The following is a 22,838-nucleotide window of genomic DNA, read 5'->3' as shown; positions in this document are numbered from 1 at the left end:
ATCCCGAAAATCTCCCGATTTTCAGCCGGAGCTGGAGACCACGCCCCCTCCAGCTCCATGCGGACCTGAGTGAGGACAGCCTTTTTTCACAACGGGAGGACAACAGGGTGACAAGAACTAAATCATCCAGACAAGAGATAAATTGTATTATTATGTTTATCTTACTGCGATGAGGTGGCGACTTGTCCAGGGTGTACCCCGCCTTCCGCCCGATTGTAGCTGAGATAGGCTCCAGCGCCCCCCGCGACCCCAAAGGGAATAAGTGGTAGAAAATGGATGGATGGATGGATGTTTATCTTACCTAAAAATAAATATATTTATTAATTAAAAAAAAAAAAAAAAACTAAATACATTTTTACTCTATTTTGCTAAAAACATCAAAATTTATTGTATTTTTATTTTTATTTTTTCTGACTCCTTATTACATCCAGGCATTAGAATTATACATTAAAATAAACATATTTGAAATAATTAATTTTAAATTATCATAATAATTCATTTAAAATGACCATATTTAATTATTAAAATAATTGCTTGTTTATCAACATCTTTAGCATTTTATTCATTACATTTTGAAGCTCTCAGAAGCCAAGTTATGTTATATTTCTTAAGATTTATTTATGCAAGTTTGAAGTATCAATTATCTAAACACAGTTTTGTTTGCATATTTCAGGATGTAGATATATATATATATATATATATATATATATATATATATATATATATATATATATATATATATATATATATATATATAAAATGTATGAAATACTTGACTTGGTGAATTCTAGCTGTCAATATACTCCTCCCCTCTTAACCACGCCCCCAACCGCGCCCTGCCCCACCCCCGACCACGCCCCCACCTCCCGAAATCGGAGGTCTCAAGGTTGGCAAGTATGGGATAATTGTTGTTGAAATAAAGTTTAAAAAAAACTAAACAAGAGTAGAAGAAGTTGTTGACGCAAATAAAGTTTCTTTAAAGAAAAAATAAAAGTTATTCTACTTCCTCCGGCCGATCTGAGCGAGCAGACGAGCGTTCTCTGCCGCCTTCGCGCGCATGTTGTGGGCTTTGGCCACGTCGAAGAGGACATTCATGATGTTGGTCGGCACGTCCAAGGACAAAGTCAGCCGGCTCCTGCGCTCCGCTTTGCCGCGGCTGCGCAGTAGAGGCCCCCGCAGCTTCGCCCGGCTCTGGAAGCGCGACTTGGCCGCGTTGTAAGTTCTTTTCTCCCGACTCTCGGACTCCGGGGAAGCCGAGAGGCGCTCCGCCGACTGCAGGAGGGACCCCCAGCCCTCGTCCTCCACGGCGTATCCGGCCAGGTCGTCGTCGTCGCCCCGGAAGCCGACGGCCATCTGGCGGTCACACAGCAGGGAAAAACGTCCGTGGGACAAGCGGGGACAGAGGCTGGAGGACGGCGTGCACAGCGCGGACAGCAGCAGCAGGGCTTTGAAGGACGACAGCATCCTGTGCGTGGGTGTGGGTGTGGATGTCCTCTGCTGTGGACAACATAGTCCTCAAGTAGACTTTAACAGGACACACCTCAAACAATACAAGCACCGCTGCCAATAAAGATGCATTATAAAATATATGCAAATATTAAGATGTGTCACATTTTGGATTGGCATAACTGGCTTGCATAATTCAAGAAAAGCATCCAATATGTGCACACAAATGCAATTTTATGGTGAGAATGTCATCCAGGAAGGCTTTTAAAGGTTTGACTTAAATGTCATTTATTTAAGACTTTTATCTAAAGGTATGTCAGAATTTATTTTGGAGTTTCCTTACTCATTTTTCTTCTGATATAGAGCACTTAAGGCGAAATAGCTTGTTCCATGATTAATCCAAGTGTGTTCGTGATTAATGCGATGACTTTTGTGGTTAATCACATGAGTTAACTCGTTCATTTTGACAGCTCTCTCTGCAACCTTCTACACCAGGGGTCGGGAACCTTTTTGGCTGAGGGAGCCATGAAAGCCAAATATTTTAAAATGTATTTCCGTGAGAGCCATATAATATTTTTTAACAGTGAATACAACTAAATGCGTGCATTTTTAAGTAAGACCAACATTTTTAGAGCATAATGAGTCTCTTATTCTTTTTAATAACATTGTTATTCTGAAGCTAACCAATAATAAATAAAATACTTCTTACCTTTAATGCGACTTCTTGAACAGGTGCGGTAGAAAACGGATGGATGGATTAAAATGCATGAGAATGTTTTATATTTTGAACATTATTTTTAACACTGTGATTACCAGGGGAATTATTCATTACTTAAAGTAAAGTTAAAGTACCAATGATTGTCACACACACACTAGGTGTGGTGAAAATTGTCCTCTGCATTTAACCCATCCCCTTGTTCACCCCCTGGGAGGTGAAGGAGCAGTGGGCAGCAGCGGTGCCACGCCCGGGAATCATTTTTGTTGATTTAACCCCCAATTCCAACCCTTGATGCTGAGTGTCAAGCAATGGGTCCCATTTTTATAGTCTTTGGTATGACTCGGCCGGGATTTGAGATTGATCTGAGAGCCAGATGCAGTCATCAAAAGAGGCACATCTGGCTCTCGAGCCATAGGTTCCCTACCCCTGTTCTACACAATAAAAATGTCAAAAAGTTACTTCTTTTTCTAATGCTCATTTTTAGAGCTTGACTGTACTTTAACCTAAACAAAGATAAGACGCTTGTTTTGCCATGCAGGACTTAATAAATGTTGGTAAGCACAACTCATCTTTTCTATTCCAAAAATCAAAGACAAAAAATATTGTTCATCTGCGTCTTGTAGTTTTAGCTTGCATTTATTTCTAGAGCAGGTTTTTTCCACTATTGGAGCTACTTTGACCGGCAATATTTCATGGCTCGGATGGTAGAGCAGCCATCCGGAAACTTGAGGGTTCCTGGTTCAAATCCAGTCACTGCCGTTGTGCAAGACACTTGACCCGCCCACACTGGTGTAAATGTAGCTTTAAACATGTCAGTAATGCCTTTCTCACTTTATAAATATAGTTCACTTCAAACTGTGTGGTTTTTACTATGCTAATGTTTCATTAAATAGATGCATATGGTCTGATGTGCACATTGACACATTAATATACTTTACATGTACTGAGAGTTTAAGCAAATATTATTTGACCCTTTGGTGAGATACTCAAACTCAGCTCGTGAAGACCATTTCTCTAGTTCTAAATGTAGAAATGTTCCAAATGCAACAATGAAATACAAACATATTCAATGAATGCCTCTGACAAGTACAACAAAACAATGATCTTGCAAACAGTTCAAGTATTTTGATGTCAGATTGTGCAAGTTCACCAAATACATGAATGCATTTTTGCACTATCAAATGTTTGAAGCAAAAACAAACATTTTTCTACACAGTGTTATTATTAAAGTTAAGAAATATGAACTTACCAAACGAGTCCTGGGTGAAAATAAAGAACACGTCCTTCCAAAGTGAAAACAATCCCACCGGGGTGTGTGTGTGTGTGTGTGTGTGTGTCCAGGCGGTGCAAGCAGCAGCGTCTTTTTGCGCCCTCATTTCCTGCAGCCTCCGTTTAGTAGCAGCCGTCACTGTGCGCCAGTGACGTCATCCTCATCACATGTTGCGTTTTAGTTTATTGCCGGCCTGGGTGCTCCTTTATTGGCTGCCACGCCTTCACGGGGTCACAGCTCACCAACAGACGCGCGACGTGATCAAGCGTGGACTTTTTGGAGCTCATTTACACGACACATGTGCTTTGAGGGGCTGAGAGTTTCAGTACCATGGACAGCAACAAACGAACACAAAGTTTTTTAGATGATGCATAATATTATGTTTTTCAGCACCACGGACAGCAACAAATGAACATTGAAATGTTTTTAAAAATGATGCATGATATTATGTTTTTCAGCACCATGGACAGCAACAAATGAACACTGAAATGTTTTTTTAAATGATGCATGATATTATGTTTTTCAGCACCATGGACAGCAACAAATGAACACTGAAATGTTTTTTTTAAATTATGCATATTATGTTTTTCAGCACTATGGACAGCAACAAATGAACACTGAAATGTTTTTTTAAATGATGCATATTATGTTTTTCAGCACCATGGACAGCAACAAAGGCCCAATATGAAATATTTGTTTAAATGATGCATATTATGTTTTTCAGCACCACGGACAGCAACAAAGGCCCAATATGAAATATTTGGTTAAATGATGCATATTTTGATGTTTTGTATATGTCTTATTCATGTTTACTTTGTGTGAAGTACACTGCATCCGGTGTTGGTTTAGTTTATTTACGCACAAAACTAGAAAGTGCACGTGGACACTAAAAAAATGACATGATTACTTAACTTTACGCTGATAGTGACAATGTTGCAGCATGGTTACAGTAAAATGTGTTATTAGCATGAACAAGTGCGCCCTCTAAAGGCTGTTATTTACATGGATACTATCTAAGTGGGCTGTTGGCATAAATACTAGACTCGGTTTCAAAGTTGTAGGTTGATTGGCAACACTAAATGGTCCCGAGAGTGTGAATGTTGTCTGTCTATCTGTGTTGGCCCTGCGATGAGGTGGCGACTTGTCCAGGGTGTACCCCGCCTTCCGCCCGATTGCAGCTGAGATAGGCTCCAGCACCCCCCGCGACCCCGTAAGGGAAAAAGCGGTAGAAGATGTATGGAGGGATGGATGGGTTTCAAAGTTGGTAGCAAACATGGCACCCTGTAGTTTAGGAGATACTACGGCCATACTTTCTCTGATTGGTCTAAAACTGTTATTAGCATACATACTATCAAAGTGTGCCATTTAGTAGCTGTTATAAGCATAAATACTATCAAAGTGTGCCATCTAGTGGCTGCTATTAGCATAAATACTATCAAAGTGTGCCATCTAGTGGCTGTTATTAGCATAAATACTATCAAAGTGTGCTTTCTATTGACTGTTATTAGCATACATACTATCAAAGTGTGCCATTTAGTAGCTGTTATAAGCATAAATACTATCAAAGTGTGCCATCTAGTGGCTGCTATTAGCATAAATACTATCAAAGTGTGCCATCTAGTGGCTGTTATTAGCATAAATACTATCAAAGTGTGCTTTCTATTGACTGTTATTAGCATACATACTATCAAAGTGTGCCATTTAGTGGCTGTTATTAGCATAAATACTATCAAAGTGTGCCATCTAGTGGCTGTTATTAGCATAAATACTATCAAAGTGTGCCATCTAGTGGCTGTTATTAGCATAAATACTATCAAAGTGTGCCATCTAGTGGCTGTTATTAGCATAAATACTATCAAAGTGTACCTTCTAGTGGCTGTTATTAGCATACATACTATTAAAATGTGCCATCTATGAACATAACTACTATAAAATTATGCCATCTATTGGCTGTTATCAGCATACATACTATCAAAATGTGCCATCTAGTGGCTGTTATTAGCAAAGATAGTATCAAAGTGTGCCATCTAGTGGCTGTTATCAGCATAAATACTTTCAATGTGTGCCACCTAGTGGCTGTTATTAGCTTAAATACTATCAAAGTGTGCCATTTAGTGGCTGTTATTAGCATACATACCCTATATGGCCGTTATTAGCATGCATACTATCAAAGTGTGCCATCTAGTGGCTGTTATCAGCATAAATATTATCAAAGTGTGCTTTTTAGTGGCTGTTAGAGCATAAATACTATCAAAGTGTGCCATCTTGTGGCTGTTATTAGCAATAATACTCTAAATGGTTATTAGTATAAAAACTATGAAAGTGTGCCATCTATTGAATGTTATTAGCAATATACTATCAAAGTGTGCCATCTCGTGGCTGTTTTTAGCATAAATACTTTCATTGTGTGCCACCTAGTGGCTGTTATTAGCTTAAATACTATCAAAGTGTGCCATCGTGTGGCTGTTATTAGAATAAATACTATCAAAAGTGTGCCATCTAGTGGCTGTTATTACCATACATACTATCAAAGTGTGCTTCCTAGTGGCTGTTATTAGCATAAATACTATCAAAGTGTGCCATCTAGTGGCTGTCATTACCATAAATACTATCAAAGTGTGCCTTCTAGTGGCTGTCATTACCATAAATACTATCAAAGTGTGCCATCTAGTGGCTGTTATTAGCATAAATACTATCAAAGTGTGCCTTCTAGTGGCTGTTATTAGCATAAATACTATCAAAGTGTGCTTTCTAGTGGCTGTTATTAGCATAAATACTATCAAAGTGTGCCATCTAGTGGCTGTTATTAGCATACATACTATCAAAGTGTGCCTTCTAGTGGCTGTCATTACCATAAATACTATCAAAGTGGGGCAGCACGGTGAAAGAGGGGTTAGTGCGTCTGCCTCACAATACGAAGGTCCTGAGTAGTCTTGGGTTCAATCCCGGGCTCGGCATCTTTCTGTGTGGAGTTTGCATGTTCTCCCCGTGACTGCGTGGGTTCCCTCCGGGTACTCCGGCTTCCTCCCACCTCCAAAGACATGCACCTGGGGATAGGTTGATTGGCAACACTAAATTGGCCCTAGTGTGTGGATGTGAGTGTGAATGTTGTCTGTCTATCTGTGTTGGCCCTGCGATAAGGTGGCGACTTGTCCAGGGTGTACTCCGCCTTCCGCCCGATTGTAGCTGAGATAGGCTCCAGCGCCCCCCCCGCAACCCCAAAAAGGGAATAAGCGGTAGAAAATGGATGGATGGATGGACTATCAAAGTGTGCCTTCTAGTGGCTGTCATTACCATAAATACTATCAAAGTGGGGCAGCACGGTGAAAGAGGGGTTAGTGCGTCTGCCTCACAATACGAAGGTCCTGAGTAGTCTTGGGTTCAATCCCGGGCTCGGCATCTTTCTGTGTGGAGTTTGCATGTTCTCCCCGTGACTGCGTGGGTTCCCTCCGGGTACTCCGGCTTCCTCCCACCTCCAAAGACATGCACCTGGGGATAGGTTGATTGGCAACACTAAATTGGCCCTAGTGTGTGGATGTGAGTGTGAATGTTGTCTGTCTATCTGTGTTGGCCCTGCGATAAGGTGGCGACTTGTCCAGGGTGTACTCCGCCTTCCGCCCGATTGTAGCTGAGATAGGCTCCAGCGCCCCCCCCGCAACCCCAAAAAGGGAATAAGCGGTAGAAAATGGATGGATGGATGGACTATCAAAGTGTGCCATCTAGTGGCTGTTATTAGCATAAATACTATCAAAGTGTGCCTTCTAGTGGCTGTTATTAGCATAAATACTATCAAAGTGTGCCTTCTAGTGGCTGTCATTACCATAAATACTATCAAAGTGTGCCATCTAGTGGCTGTTATTAGCATAAATACTATCAAAGTGTGCTTTCTAGTGGCTGTTATTAGCATAAATACTATCAAAGTGTGCCTTCTAGTGGCTGTTATTAGCATAAATACTATCAAAGTGTGCTTTCTAGTGGCTGTTATTAGCATAAATACTATCAAAGTGTGCCATCTAGTGGCTGTTATTAGCATAAATACTATCAAAGTGTGCTTTCTAGTGGCTGTTATTAGCATAAATACTATCAAAGTGTGCCTTCTAGTGGCTGTTATTAGCATAAATACTATCAAAGTGTGCTTTCTAGTGGCTGTTATTAGCATAAATACTATCAAAGTGTGCCTTCTAGTGGCTGTTATTACCATAAATACTATCAAAGTGTGCCATCGTGTGGCTGTTATTAGCTTAAATACGATCAAAGTTTGCCATCGTGTGACTGTTATTAGAATAAATACTATCAAAAGTGTGCCATCTAGTGGCTGTTATTACCATACATACAATCAAAGTGTGCCTTCTAGTGGCTGTTATTAGCATAAATACTATCAAAGTGTGCCTTCTAGTGGCTGTCATTACCATAAATACTATCAAAGTGTGCCATCTAGTGGCTGTTATTAGCATAAATACTATAAAAGTGTGCCATCTAGTGGCTGTTATAAGCTTAAATACTATCAAAGTGTGCTTTCTAGGGGCTATTATTAGCAAAACACTATCAAAAGTGTGCCATCTAGTGGCTGTTATTACCATAAATACTATAAGTGTGCCATCTGGTGGCTGTTATTACCATAAATATTGTCAAAGTGTGCCTTCTAGTGGCTGTTATTAGCATAAATACTATCAAAGTGTGCCTTCTAGTGGCTGTCATTAGCATAAATACTATCAAAAGTGTGCCATCTAGTGGCTGTTATTACCATAAATACTATAAGTGTGCCATCTGGTGGCTGTTATTACCATAAATATTGTCAAAGTGTGCCTTCTAGTGGCTGTTATTAGCATAAATACTATCAAAGTGTGCCATCTAGTGGCTGTTATTAGCATAAATACTATCAAAGTGTGCCTTCTAGTGGCTGTCATTACCATAAATACTATCAAAGTGTGCCATCTAGTGGCTGTTATTAGCATAAATACTATAAAAGTGTGCCATATAGTGGCTGTTATAAGCTTAAATACTATCAAAGTGTGCTTTCTAGGGGCTATTATTAGCAAAACACTATCAAAAGTGTGCCATCTAGTGGCTGTTATTACCATAAATACTATAAGTGTGCCATCTGGTGGCTGTTATTACCATAAATATTGTCAAAGTGTGCCTTCTAGTGGCTGTTATTAGCATAAGTACTATCAAAGTGTGCCTTCTAGTGGCTGTCATTAGCATAAATACTATCAAAAGTGTGCCATCTAGTGGCTGTTATTACCATAAATACTATAAGTGTGCCATCTGGTGGCTGTTATTACCATAAATATTGTCAAAGTGTGCCTTCTAGTGGCTGTTATTAGCATAAATACTATCAAAGTGTGCCATCTAGTGGCTGTTATTAGCATAAATACTATCAAAGTGCGCCATCTGGTGGCTGTTATAAGCATAAATACTATCAAAGTGTGCCTTCTAGTGGCTGTCATTACCATAAATACTATCAAGGTGGCCCATCTAGTGGCTGTTATTAGCATAAATATTATCAAAGTGTGCCATCTAGTGGCTGTTATTAGCATAACTATTATCATAGTGTGCTTTCTAGTGGCTGCTATTAGCATAAATACTATGAAAGTGTGCCATCTATTGAATATTATTAGCATAATGACTATCAAAAGTGGGCCATCTAGTGGCTGTTTTTAGCATAAATGCTTTCATTGTGTGCCACCTAGTGGCTGTTATTAGCTTAAATACGATAAAAGTGTGCCATCGTGTGGCTGTTATTAGAATAAATACTATTAAAAGTGTGCCATCTAGTGGCTGTTATTACCATAAATGCTATAAGTGTGCCATCTGGTGGCTGTTATTACCATAAATATTGTCAAAGTGTGCCTTCTAGTGGCTGTTATTAGCATAAATACTATCAAAGTGTGCCATCTAGTGGCTGTTATTAGCTTAAATACTATCAAAGTGTGCCATCTATGAGCATAACTACTATCAAAGTGTGCTTTCTCGTGGCTGTTATCAGCATAAATACTATCAAAGTGTGCTTTCTAGTGGCCATGAGTAGCACAGAGATTGAAATATTAAAAAATCAGAGTTGTATGGCCAGAGATGAGGACAGGATGCTGACGAGCATGGTCAGTGTTAATAGGGCGGTTGTGACGGCTGTAATGGGCCTCCATGACACTTGTCCTCCCACATTGTCGCTGATCACTGCGAGGGGGAACAACTTGCTCCTCTTCAACTTTAATAAGCAGACATTTGCAAGTTCATTTGTGCTTCCTCTCAGAAGCGTTGACTTCAGAATGTGATAATCACGTGTTGGCGGCGCCGAGAGCCAAGATGATTGTCCATCTTCCTTCTATTAAGGAGACATCGGCACAAATCCGTGTGATGGAACACGTCATGACTTTAGGAGAGAGGATGCTTTTTTTGGACATGAATCAGAGAGTTATTTTCAAAAATGACGCAATTAGCATGTCTTGGTTCGGGCGCGTGAGGCGTCCTGGCGTGTGGCGGAACATTACGCGCTAGAGTCGTGACCGGCGTAAAAAGAGGAGCTGAAAAGAATGCATAGGTCCTGATAAAAAAGGGCGGGGCTAAGAACATCAACCGCAGTAACCTCCTCCTGCGAGCGCCACTGGAGGAACATATGTGGCGTTGGAGATGCCAAAAGAAGAAGAAAGGCGGTGAGAGCGAAGCGTGACTAAAGTCGACACATTTAATGATTTTTCTACAGCCAATATTGGTATAAATAAGAATCCTGTACAGTTTTGTGTCCTGTCTCATGTCTAGGCCTCGCCATCTGTGACAATGCAATTAGACCCGTTATTAAAGGTCGGCCGCCCTGTTTTGTTTGTCGAGAGGCGCCATTATCTCCCCTTCTCCCCCCGGCCTCCACCTGCCCGCCACACACCAGCTGTGACACTCCAGCCTGGAGGCGAAGCGGTTGCTGTTTCCGCCGCAGCCGCTGTACACGAAGGGGCGGCACTCGCCAGAGTGGGCGTGGAAGTACCAGAGGAGGGCGAAGTCGGAGCAGGCGCCTTCGCTCATGAGCTCCAGGCAGCGATCCCACCCTGGAAATGAAAAAGTACTGATGTTTGTAACATGATGCAGTACAACAAAATAATAAACACTGATCAATAACTACGTCATCTCCGTGGAAGCAGTTGTCAAATAAAGTGCTACCTCATTTTTTCCTCACTAATCCATTCCAAAAAATTTAAATTGTATGAAAACCAAAGCAATTTTCTCCGTAAGAAATAACATAATTCTAATTAATGCGTTGCAAATAGGGCTGTCCCCATCCAATATTAACATCGGTTTGATATCAGCAAAAAAAAAAAAAAGTATGGCATTATGAGTGCTTGCATGTAAAATGTGAGATATAATGTGCGATACAAGCAGTCCTGCAGCGTGTTTACTTGTGCAAAGCTGGACAGTCAGTTAACATCGAAATGTCCTTCAATAAGCACACATAGTTGGTCTTTTCTTCTATTTTAGGCAAGTCATTTACAAAAGGTAAACATGGTATAGGCTACAGGCTATTAGGAGCGTGCAGCTACACAACAGCTAAGCCCACAATAGCACACAAGCTAGACATACGTAATAATAACTAAAACAGCACATGTGTAAATATGAACAAATAATCATACTTGCATATTACTTACACATAAACAGTCTCCAAAGCAAACGCGTATTACAATGTATCCAGTAACAAACGTGTCCACATCATTTGACTTACTGCGTCATGAGCTTGTCGTCATGAATTATTGTGGCCGCGTAAAAAAAATGACCACTCCACTTCAACTTAAAGACAGCACAAGTCCATTCAAGACGGTTAGTAATAAATAGGTCAGTGTTTTTCACACCTACTAGAGATGTGCGGTTTGCGGACACAACCGCGGAGTCCGCGGATTATCCGCGGATCGGGCGGATGAAATTAAAAACAATAAGGTTTTATCCGCTCGCGGGTCGGGTCGGGCGGATTAATTAGATATTTTTTTTATTTTTTTATTTTTTTTGCGGGTGGCAGTTAAACCAATTCGGAAATATATATACATAGTTAAATGTTGTTACCCACATACGAAAAACGAGCAGGCACCTGCTGCATATGCCACAACAGAAGAAAAAAAAAGAAAAGAGATGGACACTTTTACGGAGCGGAGAAGGGACGCCTCGCCGGGGTCCGGGACCGAGGCCCCTTCCCCCGAGAGGGCCCCACCGGGAGCCGTAGCTGAGGCGATCCGCGAGAAGGGCCCGACGCACGTCCAGGGTCACTACCGCGCCCACCGCACCGACACCCCGCCTCGTCCGCTTTCGCAGTGCGCTCACGAAAGGGGTGGGGCTCACCCTGGTTGATATAGAGAGCAGGACGGTGGCCATGGAATTTCATTTAAGGTTTGTGATAAACCATCAAACTCATTCGTTAAAGGACTCTATAGTAATATAAAGCAAATTTTTCTGGACATTATCATGCAAGAAAAGTTTATTTTTGGGATCGCGATCACCGCGTAATGATTTTTAAAGGTTGCATTACATTATTAACTGTCCCATGTGATCAGTCAGTGCGATTGGAAGTCCATGCTCAATTATTGCCTCCGTAAATAAAACTTCGGCATTTATCACATCCAAAGAATCTGTTTGGGCGACGAAAAACGTTGAAAGTTTTCCACTTGTATCGCTAGCAACGGCATTAGACTTGTGTTTTTTTGTCCCAACGTGGTCTTTTACATCGCTAATTCCTCCGTGTCCGATCGAAAAATCTTGTCTGCACAAGGTGCAATTCGCGTAGTTTTCACCCTTTTTTTTTTTTTTTTAATTAATATTAGATATATAACAACGGGCGGATGGCGGGCGGGTGCAGTTCTGATCAAACGTTACATCGGGTGGATGGCGGATGGTTGACGACTTTCTGACGCGGTTGCGGATGAAATAAATTGCCTATCCGCGCATCTCTAACACCTACCATGGTTCTCTGTTTGACTACTTTCACTTGATCAAACATTTTCTAACATTCCATATGTAATATCGGATTATAATTGGTGTCGGCCAATGTCGGCATTATACTTAAAGTGAAGAAGTAGTATCGGAACACAAAACACATTTCATAGAGAATAATTCTAGTTTTGCATGTAGAAAACAATGCAAACTACACGTAGAACATTATTTAACATCAATTTAATTTTCATACTTTACTATAAGATTTTTCTAGAATTCAAGAGTGTTTCTCACTTTCTTTATAAAACTGCTGACACTCACAACTTTCCGCATGACGGTTTTGCTTTTTGTCTTGTTTACCATGAGTCCGGTTCTGTGCTCTTATTTTGTTACATCTGTTTGGTGTCCAACGTATTCCCTTTACTGTCTCGGGAGGCGGCAGTGTGCAGGTGTTTGTCATCAAAAATGAAGATGCCTCTTAAGAACAGTGATCGCTTTACTATTGTAGTGTAACATGTTTGTTACATGCATCCTTTGTGTCTTCGCTGTCCTGCCCTTATATTTTTCCACATTTGTTTTGTGTGTGGAAGAAAGATCAAAGACATTTTCCTCTTGCAGGCCATCTCAGTCTCTGCACTAACATGTAACAACATCCACCGTGGATTATTTTGCAGTCCTAATGTATAAAAGACATCAAATCACCAATGCGTAATTAGAGTCAAACGATACTGAAGCATCGATCATTATGAAACACAAGGAGTGATACTGGCTCCTCCGATACCTCGATGTGTGTGTCACTTTAAGGAAAAAACACTGCTGAGTCATTTGACTGTGAAGCACCTGAAGTCGGGGGAATGTCATGTTTTTGTCTCCACCATTGATCTAGATCAGTGGTTCTTAACCTTGTTGGAGATACCGAACCCCACCAGTTTCATATGAGCATTCACCGAAACCCTTCTTTAGTGAAAAATTAAAAAAATAAAAATTTCAAATTCAAGACAAAGTTATATGATTATTTACAGGTGCACAAAATGAACCGTGCATGAACATCACCTTGTTCAAAGAACAAAACCAACACAGTGCATGAACTCACAACAAATTACACATCTGCAAATCAGTGTGACTTCTGCTGTTGTCGTATCCGTAATATGCCGATAGGGAGAAGTTTTTATGTACACGATGAGTTGGGTGTGGCTTGAGCTCCGCGACGGAGGCTCCGCCGAACCCCTGAGGCCGACTTACCGAACCCCTAGGGTTCGATCGAACACAGGTTAAGAACCACTGATTTGGAGGGTAAGTTGCACATCAGAGGGAGCAGAACTACTTTCTAGCATTGTCTCAGTTTTTGCGTCACCGCCCAAGTTTAAAGTTTACCATCCGATTTTTATTACCGGTATTAATCATCAAGCATTCCGATAAAAATAAATGAATAATTAAATTCTGGCCCACTCTTGACCTGAGCTCTAATTGTGTTTAATTTCGATGTTAAGTAATAATGCTCAATTGAACCCTAAACGATTAGAACACAATAGTTGTGTGTAGTTCAGTTGCTTTTGGAGCAGTGGTTCTTAACCTTGTTGGAGGTACCGAACCTCACCAGTTTCATATGCGCATTCACCGAACCCTTCTTTAGTGAAAAATTAAAAGAAAAAATTTCAAACTCAAGACAAAGTTATATGATTTTTTTTCACTGGTGCACAAAATGAACCGTGCATCAACATCACCTTGTTCAAAGAACAAAACCAACACAGTGCATGAACTCACAACAAATTACACATCTGCAAATCAGTGTGACTTCTGCTGTTGTCGTATCCGTAATATGCTGATAGGGAGAAGTTTTTATGTACACGATGAGTTGGGTGTGGCTTGAGCTCCGCGACGGAGGCTCCGCCGAACCCCTGAGGCCGACTTACCGAACCCCTAGGGTTCGATCGAACACAGGTTAAGAACCACTGATTTGGAGGGTAAGTTGCACATCAGAGGGAGCAGAACTACTTTCTAGCATTGTCTCAGTTTTTGCGTCACCGCCCAAGTTTAAAGTTTACCATCCGATTTTTATTACCGGTATTAATCATCAAGCATTCCGATAAAAATAAATTAATAATTAAATTCTGGCCCACTCTTGACCTGAGCTCTAATTGTGTTTAATTTCGATGTTAAGTAATAATGCTCAATTGAACCCTAAACGATTAGAACACAATAGTTGTGTGTAGTTCAGTTGCATTTGGAGCAGAGGTTCTTAACCTTGTTGGAGGTACCGAACCTCACCAGTTTCATATGCGCATTCACCGAACCCTTCTTTAGTGAAAAATTAAAAGAAAAAATTTCAAACTCAAGACAAAGTTATATGATTTTTTTACTGGTGCACAAAATGAACCGTGCATCAACATCACCTTGTTCAAAGAACAAAACCAACACACTGCATGAACTCACAACAAATTACACACCTGCAAATTAGTGTGACTTCTGCTGTTGCCGTATCCATAATATGCCGATAGGGAGAAGTTTTTATGTACACGATGAGTTGGGTGTGGCTTGAGCTCCGCGACGGAGGCTCCGCCGAACCCCTAAGGTTCGATCGAACACAGGTTAAGAACCACTGATCTAAATGGAACTAAAGAAATAGAAAAGTTCCAAAGCGTGGGATTATTTAGATTTTACAGTGCCAAATAAGGTGAACGTTCTTTTCCTGTTCATAATTTGGCTCATTTAACTGGAGTTGCACGTTTTATATACCTTGCTGCCCAGATATTTATAAAAAAAAAAAGAATATTTGATGATTACTATTTGTATTTGCAGTTCAAATGTAGTGACTTGTTTAATCCAACAGACTATCATGAAACACTAACAGTATCAGCGCAGTGTCAATACAGCTAGTGAGTGTGCCACATACCATATTTTTCCCGAGTATAAAGCGCACCGGACGAAAAAGCATAATAAAGAAGAAAAAAAAACATATATAAGTCGCACTGGAGTATAAGTCGCATTTTTTGGGGAAATGTATTTGATAAAACCCAACACCAAGAATAGACATTTGAAAGGCAATTTAAAATAAATAAAGAATAGTGAACAACAGGCTGAATAAGTGTACGTTATATGACGCAAAAATAACCAACTGAGAATGTGCCTGGTATGTTAACGTAACATATTATGGTAAGAGTCATTCAAATAACTATAACATATAGAACATGCTATACGTTTACCAAACAATCTGTCACTCCTAATCGCTAAATCCCATGAAATCTTATACGTCTAGTCTCTTACGTGAATGAGCTAAATAATATTATTTGATATTTTACGGTAATGTGTTAATAATTTCACACATAAGTCGCTCCTGAGTATAAGTCGCACCCCCGGCCAAACTATGAAAAAATATTATAGTCCGAAAAATACGGTACTCACTGAGGCGCCATTTCCCCATCACTTTGTTGTGTCTTTGTTTGGGTGTTCGATTCTGCGTAATCATACACAGGAATAGTTTGTAACGCGCAATATTTGACCGTTTAATAACCAAGGCGGTACACACACAAAAAGCATACAAAAAGTGGCGTTGTAAGACTTTTCTCTGCTTCGCCTTCAAATCTAGCACACTCTGTCAAACATTCATGGATTCCCTTTTGAAATGATTTCAAGAAAACTCATGACTCATAGATGGCGTGAAGATGAGTGTGAGTAAACAAGAAGAGGATGTGAGTCTCACCAGAGGCCCGCGATCCAAAAACCCGTCTTTTCGTCCTGAAGGCGGCGCCTTTAACGGGATCTGAAGAGTGGAAACGGGACTTTGTGAGGCGACAGACTCAATATTCATGTGAGATGCAGCTAAAATAATCATTCCTGAAACAAGGGAGGGTGCAGATGGTTATATGGACATTATTATTTGTATTATTATATAACGACAAAGTTAAGTTGTACAACTTCTCAGACAACACTGCGGTGAAATGGCGTCACTCGGTGTAAAAAAGTAACCTTCCTGGGGTTGGCGAAAGCTCGCCCGCTGTTATTGACGTTGGCAATGACAGCCTTTCATGCCTCGGATCACAATAAATTGGGCTGCTGATTGATCTTCTTGCAGCCCGCTAATGAGCTCTGGGAAGTGTCGCCGCTTCTTGCAGCGTGTTGGCCCTCGCCATCAGACTTTACTACTCTTCCATCGCTGCGTTACGGTAGTGTCATTACCAGTGCTGTTTGATGAGAGCAGAACGTCCATCTTGTCCTCCTCTTCCCCGACGTCGTCTTCGTCTTCGTTAAGGTGGTCACTGTCTGCGGTTCTTCCATCGGGGTCAACTGACCGGACCATGAACTTGTAGTCTAAACCTGCTTGGACACACAGACGCTATAACACGATTGCACTAATTGTCGTGTGTGTTTACATGTGTGTGGGTGGCACCGTGGTGTGTGTGTGTCCCTCTAATGGTACACAACAGATGGCCCCCACACATGCTGCTGCCACAGGAGTTCACACACACACACACACACACACACACACACACACACGCGCACACACATTCTTGTATTTGGTACCTTCTCGAAACCTTCCAAAAATGCCTACCTCTTTAGGACCACCCTTTCTAGGTATATAAAGATTTGTATTTACAACATTAATCATATACACACACTATGCAAATATAAAAAAGGTAAGCTTTTAGATAATCATTTTTTTTCTGAATTTTTTGTTTATAATTTTTTTTAATTAATTTTGGCCAAAGGGGACACATTTCAGTTTCTTACACACACTTGTTATTTCATATGTTGGCCAGAGGGGCAGCACTTTTAAAACCGACACACAGTCAATTAGAAAAATCTCTCCTTTTTGGGACCACCCTAATTTTGATAGATTTCACCACCAGGTGTGCAAATAGGATCTCTATTTTTTTTTAGTTTTTTGTAATGTGCTTAAGGCCGATGACAAACGAGTCACGGACCACAGATGGTTCCATGTGCTGCACTTTGGGCAACCCAGCTGTAGAAGCTAACTGCTAATTGCCACTATAGTCTTAGTACTGTAGTGTATTTGTTCATCCTATGGTCACATATGGGACGCGGGTTGTCTTACGTCAGCGCCGGAAGTCGTAAAATCAGCTGTTCACCTGGCGGGTTTTTTTCGGGGATGAATAGGGAAGTCCTTCCTTAGCTGCCGTCTTGTTTTATCATATACTGCTGCCTTTGCACCGGTCAATGTTTACTTTTGTAGGCACATTAAATCAACAAAAAATCCTGACTTTGGAGCAATGTTCACAGACTCTAGTGTTTGGCTCTCTATTAGATGCAATGGTTTTCCGTATTGGGACCATGATTTATGTCCTGACTTGTTCACCGGTTCTCATATGGCAGGTACTTTTCCTTGTCGATGTCTCAAGAAGGGTAGAAATACAAGAACAAACACACACACACCCACGGGCGCGCAATAAGGAGTTGAGTGTGTAGACTTACCACACTTGTGCACCACCTCCTGAGTGACTATGTTCTTCACTTCATGAGCCTTCACACACAAGAACATAATCAGTGTGTGTTTTCTAGTCCTTTGTGTGTGTGTGTGTGTGTGTGTGCGTGTGTGTGTGTGCGTGTACATACTGAGAGGCCAGGCTCTCCCTTCTCCCCCTTCACACCTCCACTCCCCAGCATTCCCTGCAAGAACACACAGTTATAATAAGGATATAGCGATGATGACAATGTTCAGGAGAGATTCTCACACTCTGTCCTCTCAGTCCTGGCAAGCCGGTCGCTCCTTTTTCACACGGCTGCACTTTGCCTCTCCGACCTCTCACGCCCTGCACACACACACACACACACACACACACACACACACACACACACACACACACACACACACACTCTCAATCATTATCCATACTCTGCATGAACCTAGAGGATTACATTCTAACACTGAAGCATCTATGAGTTATTAAGTCCTATTTTTTGTAGTAACCATGTGTGCATAAGTTAGAAGGCAAGGTGCCAACGGTGTATTTCATTGTTGTAGACAGCACGGAAACAAAGAGTAGAAGAATGACGACACGTTGTGCTGCATACGGTTGTAAAATACGACGTACAAGGACACTGGGAATAACCTTTCATAGGTAAGATTGTTATTTGTATGAATAATATGTGTATTATTAGCACATTTTTACATTGACAATAGAGTAAACTGCATGAAATGAATAAAGACAAAAACTAGTTATTCAATATATATGTTATGATCCGTTGCCCAGATCATGTTTTGTCTGTTTTCTGCACTCCTGGGTTTGTGTTTCAGTTGCCATGACTGCAGATTAGTTCCACCTGCCTCTGATTAGTGTTGGGGACGCTCACCTGCTCCTGGGCACTAATCAGAGAGCTATTTATTCACTGTTTTTTTCCACAATCCTCTGCTCCCCCCTCTCCCTTGTCGAGGGGGGACACAGGTCCGGTGGCCATGGATGAAGTGCTGGCTGTCCAGAGTCGGGACCCGGGGTGGACCGCTCGCCTGTGCATCGGTTGGGAACATCTCTGCGCTGCTGACCCGTCTCCGCTCGGGATGGTTTCCTGCTGACCCCAGTATGGACTGGACTCTCACTATTATGTTGGATCCACTATGGACTGGACTCTCACAATATTATGTCAGACCCACTCGACATCCATTGCATTCGGTCTCCCCAAGGGGGGCCGGGGGGGTTACCCACATATGCGGTCCTCCAAGGTTTCTCATAGTCATTTACATCGACGTCCCACTGGGGTGAGTTTTTCCTTGCCCTTATGTGGGCTCTGTACCGAGGATGTCGTTGTGGCTTGTGCAGCCCTTTGAGACACTCGTGATTTAGGGCTATATAAATAAACATTGATTGATTGATTGACAATCAGTCTGGCTTCCTTGTTTGCATTGCGCAACAGTGACGACATTTTCTACCTGCTTCCATTCAAACCTGTACGCAAGTATTGTTCTATTACTTTTGATTCCTGTTTGTATGCTCGCTTCCACGCTAACCTCTTCCTCAGTTTTGCCACCCGTGCTATCGGCACGCTTTTGTTTTTTTCCTGCATGAGTTATGCAAATAAATCATTTCCTACCAGCACGCTGTGTCCGGAGTTCTTGCGCTAAAATGCGACCCAGTCGTCACAATATACCCATTCCTTTAAATAGGAAATTGGTCCCGCTAAAATGACCGCAACGTAGGCACATCGCTTACTCTGGCTGCTTGCATCTATGTTTGTAACTCTCAAAATAAACTTAAATATATGTCTTGTTTCCAACTCCAAATCTAAAAAAAACACATGTCAAGTTGTCCATCTCCCCTTGTTCCTCACCTCCCTTTTCTGCAACTCTTTCCTGCTTTCTTCCCCCTTCTGCTGGTGATCTATCAAAACTCATCAAAAAGTCAGAGTCATCCCCCTGCCAACTCGACCCCTTGCCCTCCTCCCTGGTAATAGAAGTCCTGCCCACTCTTCTCCCCCTGATAACTGCAATCATCCATTCCTCCGTCACCTTTGGTTCGGTCCCATCATCTTGTAAAACCGCTGCTCTAACACCAATCCTAAAGAAACCTGGTTCAGACCGTAATATCTTCAACGATCTACATCCCATCTCTAACCTGTCATTTCTCTCAAAAATCTTGGGAAAAACCGTAGCCTTACAGATCCACGCCCATCTCTCCAGCAATCACCTTTATGAACAGTTCCAGTCCCGTTTTTGCCCACACCACAGCACAGAAACAGCTCTTCTTAAACTCACAAATGACCTTCATTTGACATATATCATTCCACCCTCCTTCACCGACTGGCCTCCATTGGTTTATTGGACACACTCCTAGCCTGGTTTCACTCCTATCTTTCTAAGGTAAAATAATTCTCATCCTATTCAACCCCCCTCTCTTCTGGTGTACCCCAGGGCTCTGTCCTCGGCCCTATACTTTTCATCATCTACCTGCTTCCACTTAGTCAGACCTTCCGTAAACATAACATTCATTATCACTGTTAGGCGGACGACACCCAGCTCTACATTTCCCCCAAAGCCTCTTCCACCTTTCCTCCCTACTCCCTTTGTGCCTGCTTCAAGGAAATCAAATCCTGGTTCACTATTTTTTTTTCAAATGAACAGCGATAAAACAGAGGTCCTCTATGTTCCGGAGGACACAACGTCCACAGTTTCCAAAAACAATTTGAAATGTGGACTCGTCAGACCACAGAACACTTTTACACATTGCATCAGTCCATCTTAGATGAGCTTGGGCCCAGCGAAGCCGGCGGCGTTTCTGGGTGTTGTTGATAAATGGCTTTCACTTTGCATAGTAGAGTTTTAACCTGCACTTACAGATATAGTGACGGACTGTAGTTAATAACAGTAGTTTTCTCAAGTGTTCTTGAGCCCATGTGGTGATATCCTTCACACATAGATGTCGGTTTTTGTTGCAGTACCACCTGAGGGATCCAAGGTCCGTAATATCATCGCTTACGTGCAGTGATTTCTCCAGATTCTCTGAACCTTTTGATGATATTACGGACCGTAGATGGTGAAATCCCTAAATTCCTTGCAATAGCTCGTTGAGAAATGTTGTTCTTAAACTGTACGACAATTTGCTCACGCATTTGTTCACAAAGTGGTGACCCTTGCCCCATCCTTGTTTGTGAATGACTAAGAATTTAATGGAAGCTGCTTTTATATCCAATCATGGCACCCACCTGTTCCCAATTAGCCTGTTCACCTGTGGGATGTTCCAAATAAGTGTTTGATGAGCATTTCTCAACTTTATCAGTATTTATTGCCACTTGTGTCAGCTTTTTTGAAACATTTTGCAGGCATCAATTCCAAATGAGTTAATGTTTACAAAAAATAACAAAGTTTTCCAGTTCGAACATTGTATATCTTGTCTTTGCAGTCTATTCAATTGAATATAGGTTGAAAAGGATTTGCAAATCATTGTATTTTGTTTTTATTTACGATTTACACAACGTGCCAACTTCATTGGTTTGAGGTTTGTATTTAAAATGTGTATAGGTCCATCTTGGACAGAAACATATTTAGAATAAGGCTCCAAGAACAAAGTAACAAGAGTGTTTTAGCATTGCATTATCAAATGCATGAAATGTATAGCCAGCTTCATGCTGACTCAACAACAAACAATTACAAAATATTAAAAAATAAACAAATAACATACAAGCATAATTTAAGTAACATGACTGTGATGAGATTTGAACTCCCATCCATCGTCGAAATTGAAATATCATGAAATACGCAGAAAAATAAATGAGGGAAGTTACTTTTGTTTTTCCTGGGGTCTGCAGAGAATGTGAATGATGCAGCTTCCTGTGGACCATGTGACTTGTGGAATATTCCACAAATAAAGGTTTGGGCAATTTGCGAGGTTGTGGTGATGTGTCAGGGGGGTCGCGAGCAGCAGCGGAGATTTTCATTATTTTGTCACCACTCAAGTATTTATGTTAGAACGATACAGAGCCTACAGTGAGATGGCAGCAATGCTCAGTCTATCCAACTGGCTCTCTGTTCTATCCAGGAGTAGTAAGTACACAGGAACATGTGTACTTACTACTCCTACCCCCACTATATTGTTGTTTCTTAAAGAAAAAAATGCCACCAGTGTGAAATGTAAACTTGGTTTGAAGAAACACAAGAGAAGGTAGAATAAATCAAAATATGGTTTTAATATCATCATTGCGTGTACACAATAATGCTGACGTGCAGTGAACTAAATGCTGCTTAAAGCAGCTTTTTTTGATGCTGCATTGTGCACCACATAGTGTTTACCTAATGCTGTGACCGGTGAATCTATTTAATGTTTAAAAAGTTCATTTTCATTTGTGACCAAAAAAAATGTAATTGACACAGTACTGATGTTTGTATATTTAACATTGTACATTTTCTAAAGATACATTGATACTTGTAGATATGGTGGGGTCTGGGGGGTTTCATTTGTAATCTAAAGTTAATAATTTGCAGACATACTCAGAAAGTGAGTTAGAAATGTAACAGTGGAGCAAAACGTTTGTAAAATTTACAGTGAAACATATCCAATACATGTTATCTAGACCAAAAGGAAGATTTGAATCATCATATGTACCCCTAAATAAAATATAAAAAAATAAGTTAATTTTAACAAGCATAACATGTACCTTTGGTCCTGCCAACCCATGGAGCCCAGGGGTTCCTGGTGGTCCTCGGCTGCCGTCCTTTCCTGGTTTGCCTGGTGACCCTTTGAACCCAGGGAAGCCTGGGAAACCTGTGGCACCCTGCACAAGAAGATACAACATATTTACACAAACCCCAAAACAGAACAATTTGTGTTTAAAAATAACATTTCAATCAGGGGTCTGAACCTCAATTTAACTGGCGGCCACTGAAGGTCTGGGTGAGGCTGGGCTACACAAAATAGTCACTTCAATATCACATTTTAACCATGTGTCCAAATTTGTTAACTACAAGATTTTGTCATTGCACCCAACAATTACAACAAAACGTGTTTACAGTCAACCCTTTCAAGAAACAGAAAGAGAACTATGACAGGACTAGAA

General features: G+C 41.1%; 2 protein-coding genes across 3 annotated transcripts in view; both read right to left on the bottom strand.

Moving 5' to 3' along the window:
- Positions 1–862: 862 nt before the first annotated feature.
- Positions 863–3,507, bottom strand: ucn3l (urocortin 3, like). 2 transcript variants are annotated; one of them, XM_061958896.1, is made up of 2 exons: positions 3,414–3,507; positions 863–1,494 (listed from the first exon to the last, which is right to left on the bottom strand). In XM_061958896.1, the coding sequence occupies exon 2, from the start codon at positions 1,462–1,464 to the stop codon at positions 1,000–1,002; it is 465 nt and encodes a 154-aa protein (XP_061814880.1). In that variant the 5' UTR covers positions 1,465–1,494; positions 3,414–3,507; the 3' UTR covers positions 863–999. The 2 variants fall into 2 exon arrangements, with proteins under 2 accessions (XP_061814880.1, XP_061814879.1); XM_061958895.1 differs by having other exon boundaries at positions 863–1,497; positions 3,414–3,495.
- A 6,598-nt stretch (positions 3,508–10,105) lies between these two features.
- The window catches only part of col7a1l (collagen type VII alpha 1-like), a 90,438-nt gene continuing 77,705 nt past the window's right edge, over positions 10,106–22,838 (bottom strand). Inside the window, exons 95-101 of the mRNA XM_061961489.1 lie at positions 22,440–22,556; positions 18,029–18,106; positions 17,910–17,963; positions 17,769–17,817; positions 16,515–16,652; positions 16,039–16,098; positions 10,106–10,474 (exon numbers count right to left, since the gene is read on the bottom strand). Coding sequence (XP_061817473.1) covers positions 10,230–10,474; positions 16,039–16,098; positions 16,515–16,652; positions 17,769–17,817; positions 17,910–17,963; positions 18,029–18,106; positions 22,440–22,556 — 741 coding nt within the window. The 3' untranslated portion in view covers positions 10,106–10,229. The remainder of the gene's footprint in view (positions 10,475–16,038; positions 16,099–16,514; positions 16,653–17,768; positions 17,818–17,909; positions 17,964–18,028; positions 18,107–22,439; positions 22,557–22,838) is intronic.

This window comes from Nerophis lumbriciformis, linkage group LG05 (genome assembly GCF_033978685.3).
Source record: "Nerophis lumbriciformis linkage group LG05, RoL_Nlum_v2.1, whole genome shotgun sequence".
Lineage (NCBI taxonomy): Eukaryota > Metazoa > Chordata > Actinopteri > Syngnathiformes > Syngnathidae > Nerophis > Nerophis lumbriciformis.
Note: the sequence above shows the minus strand (reverse complement) of the source record. Positions and strands in the feature narration are given on the sequence as shown.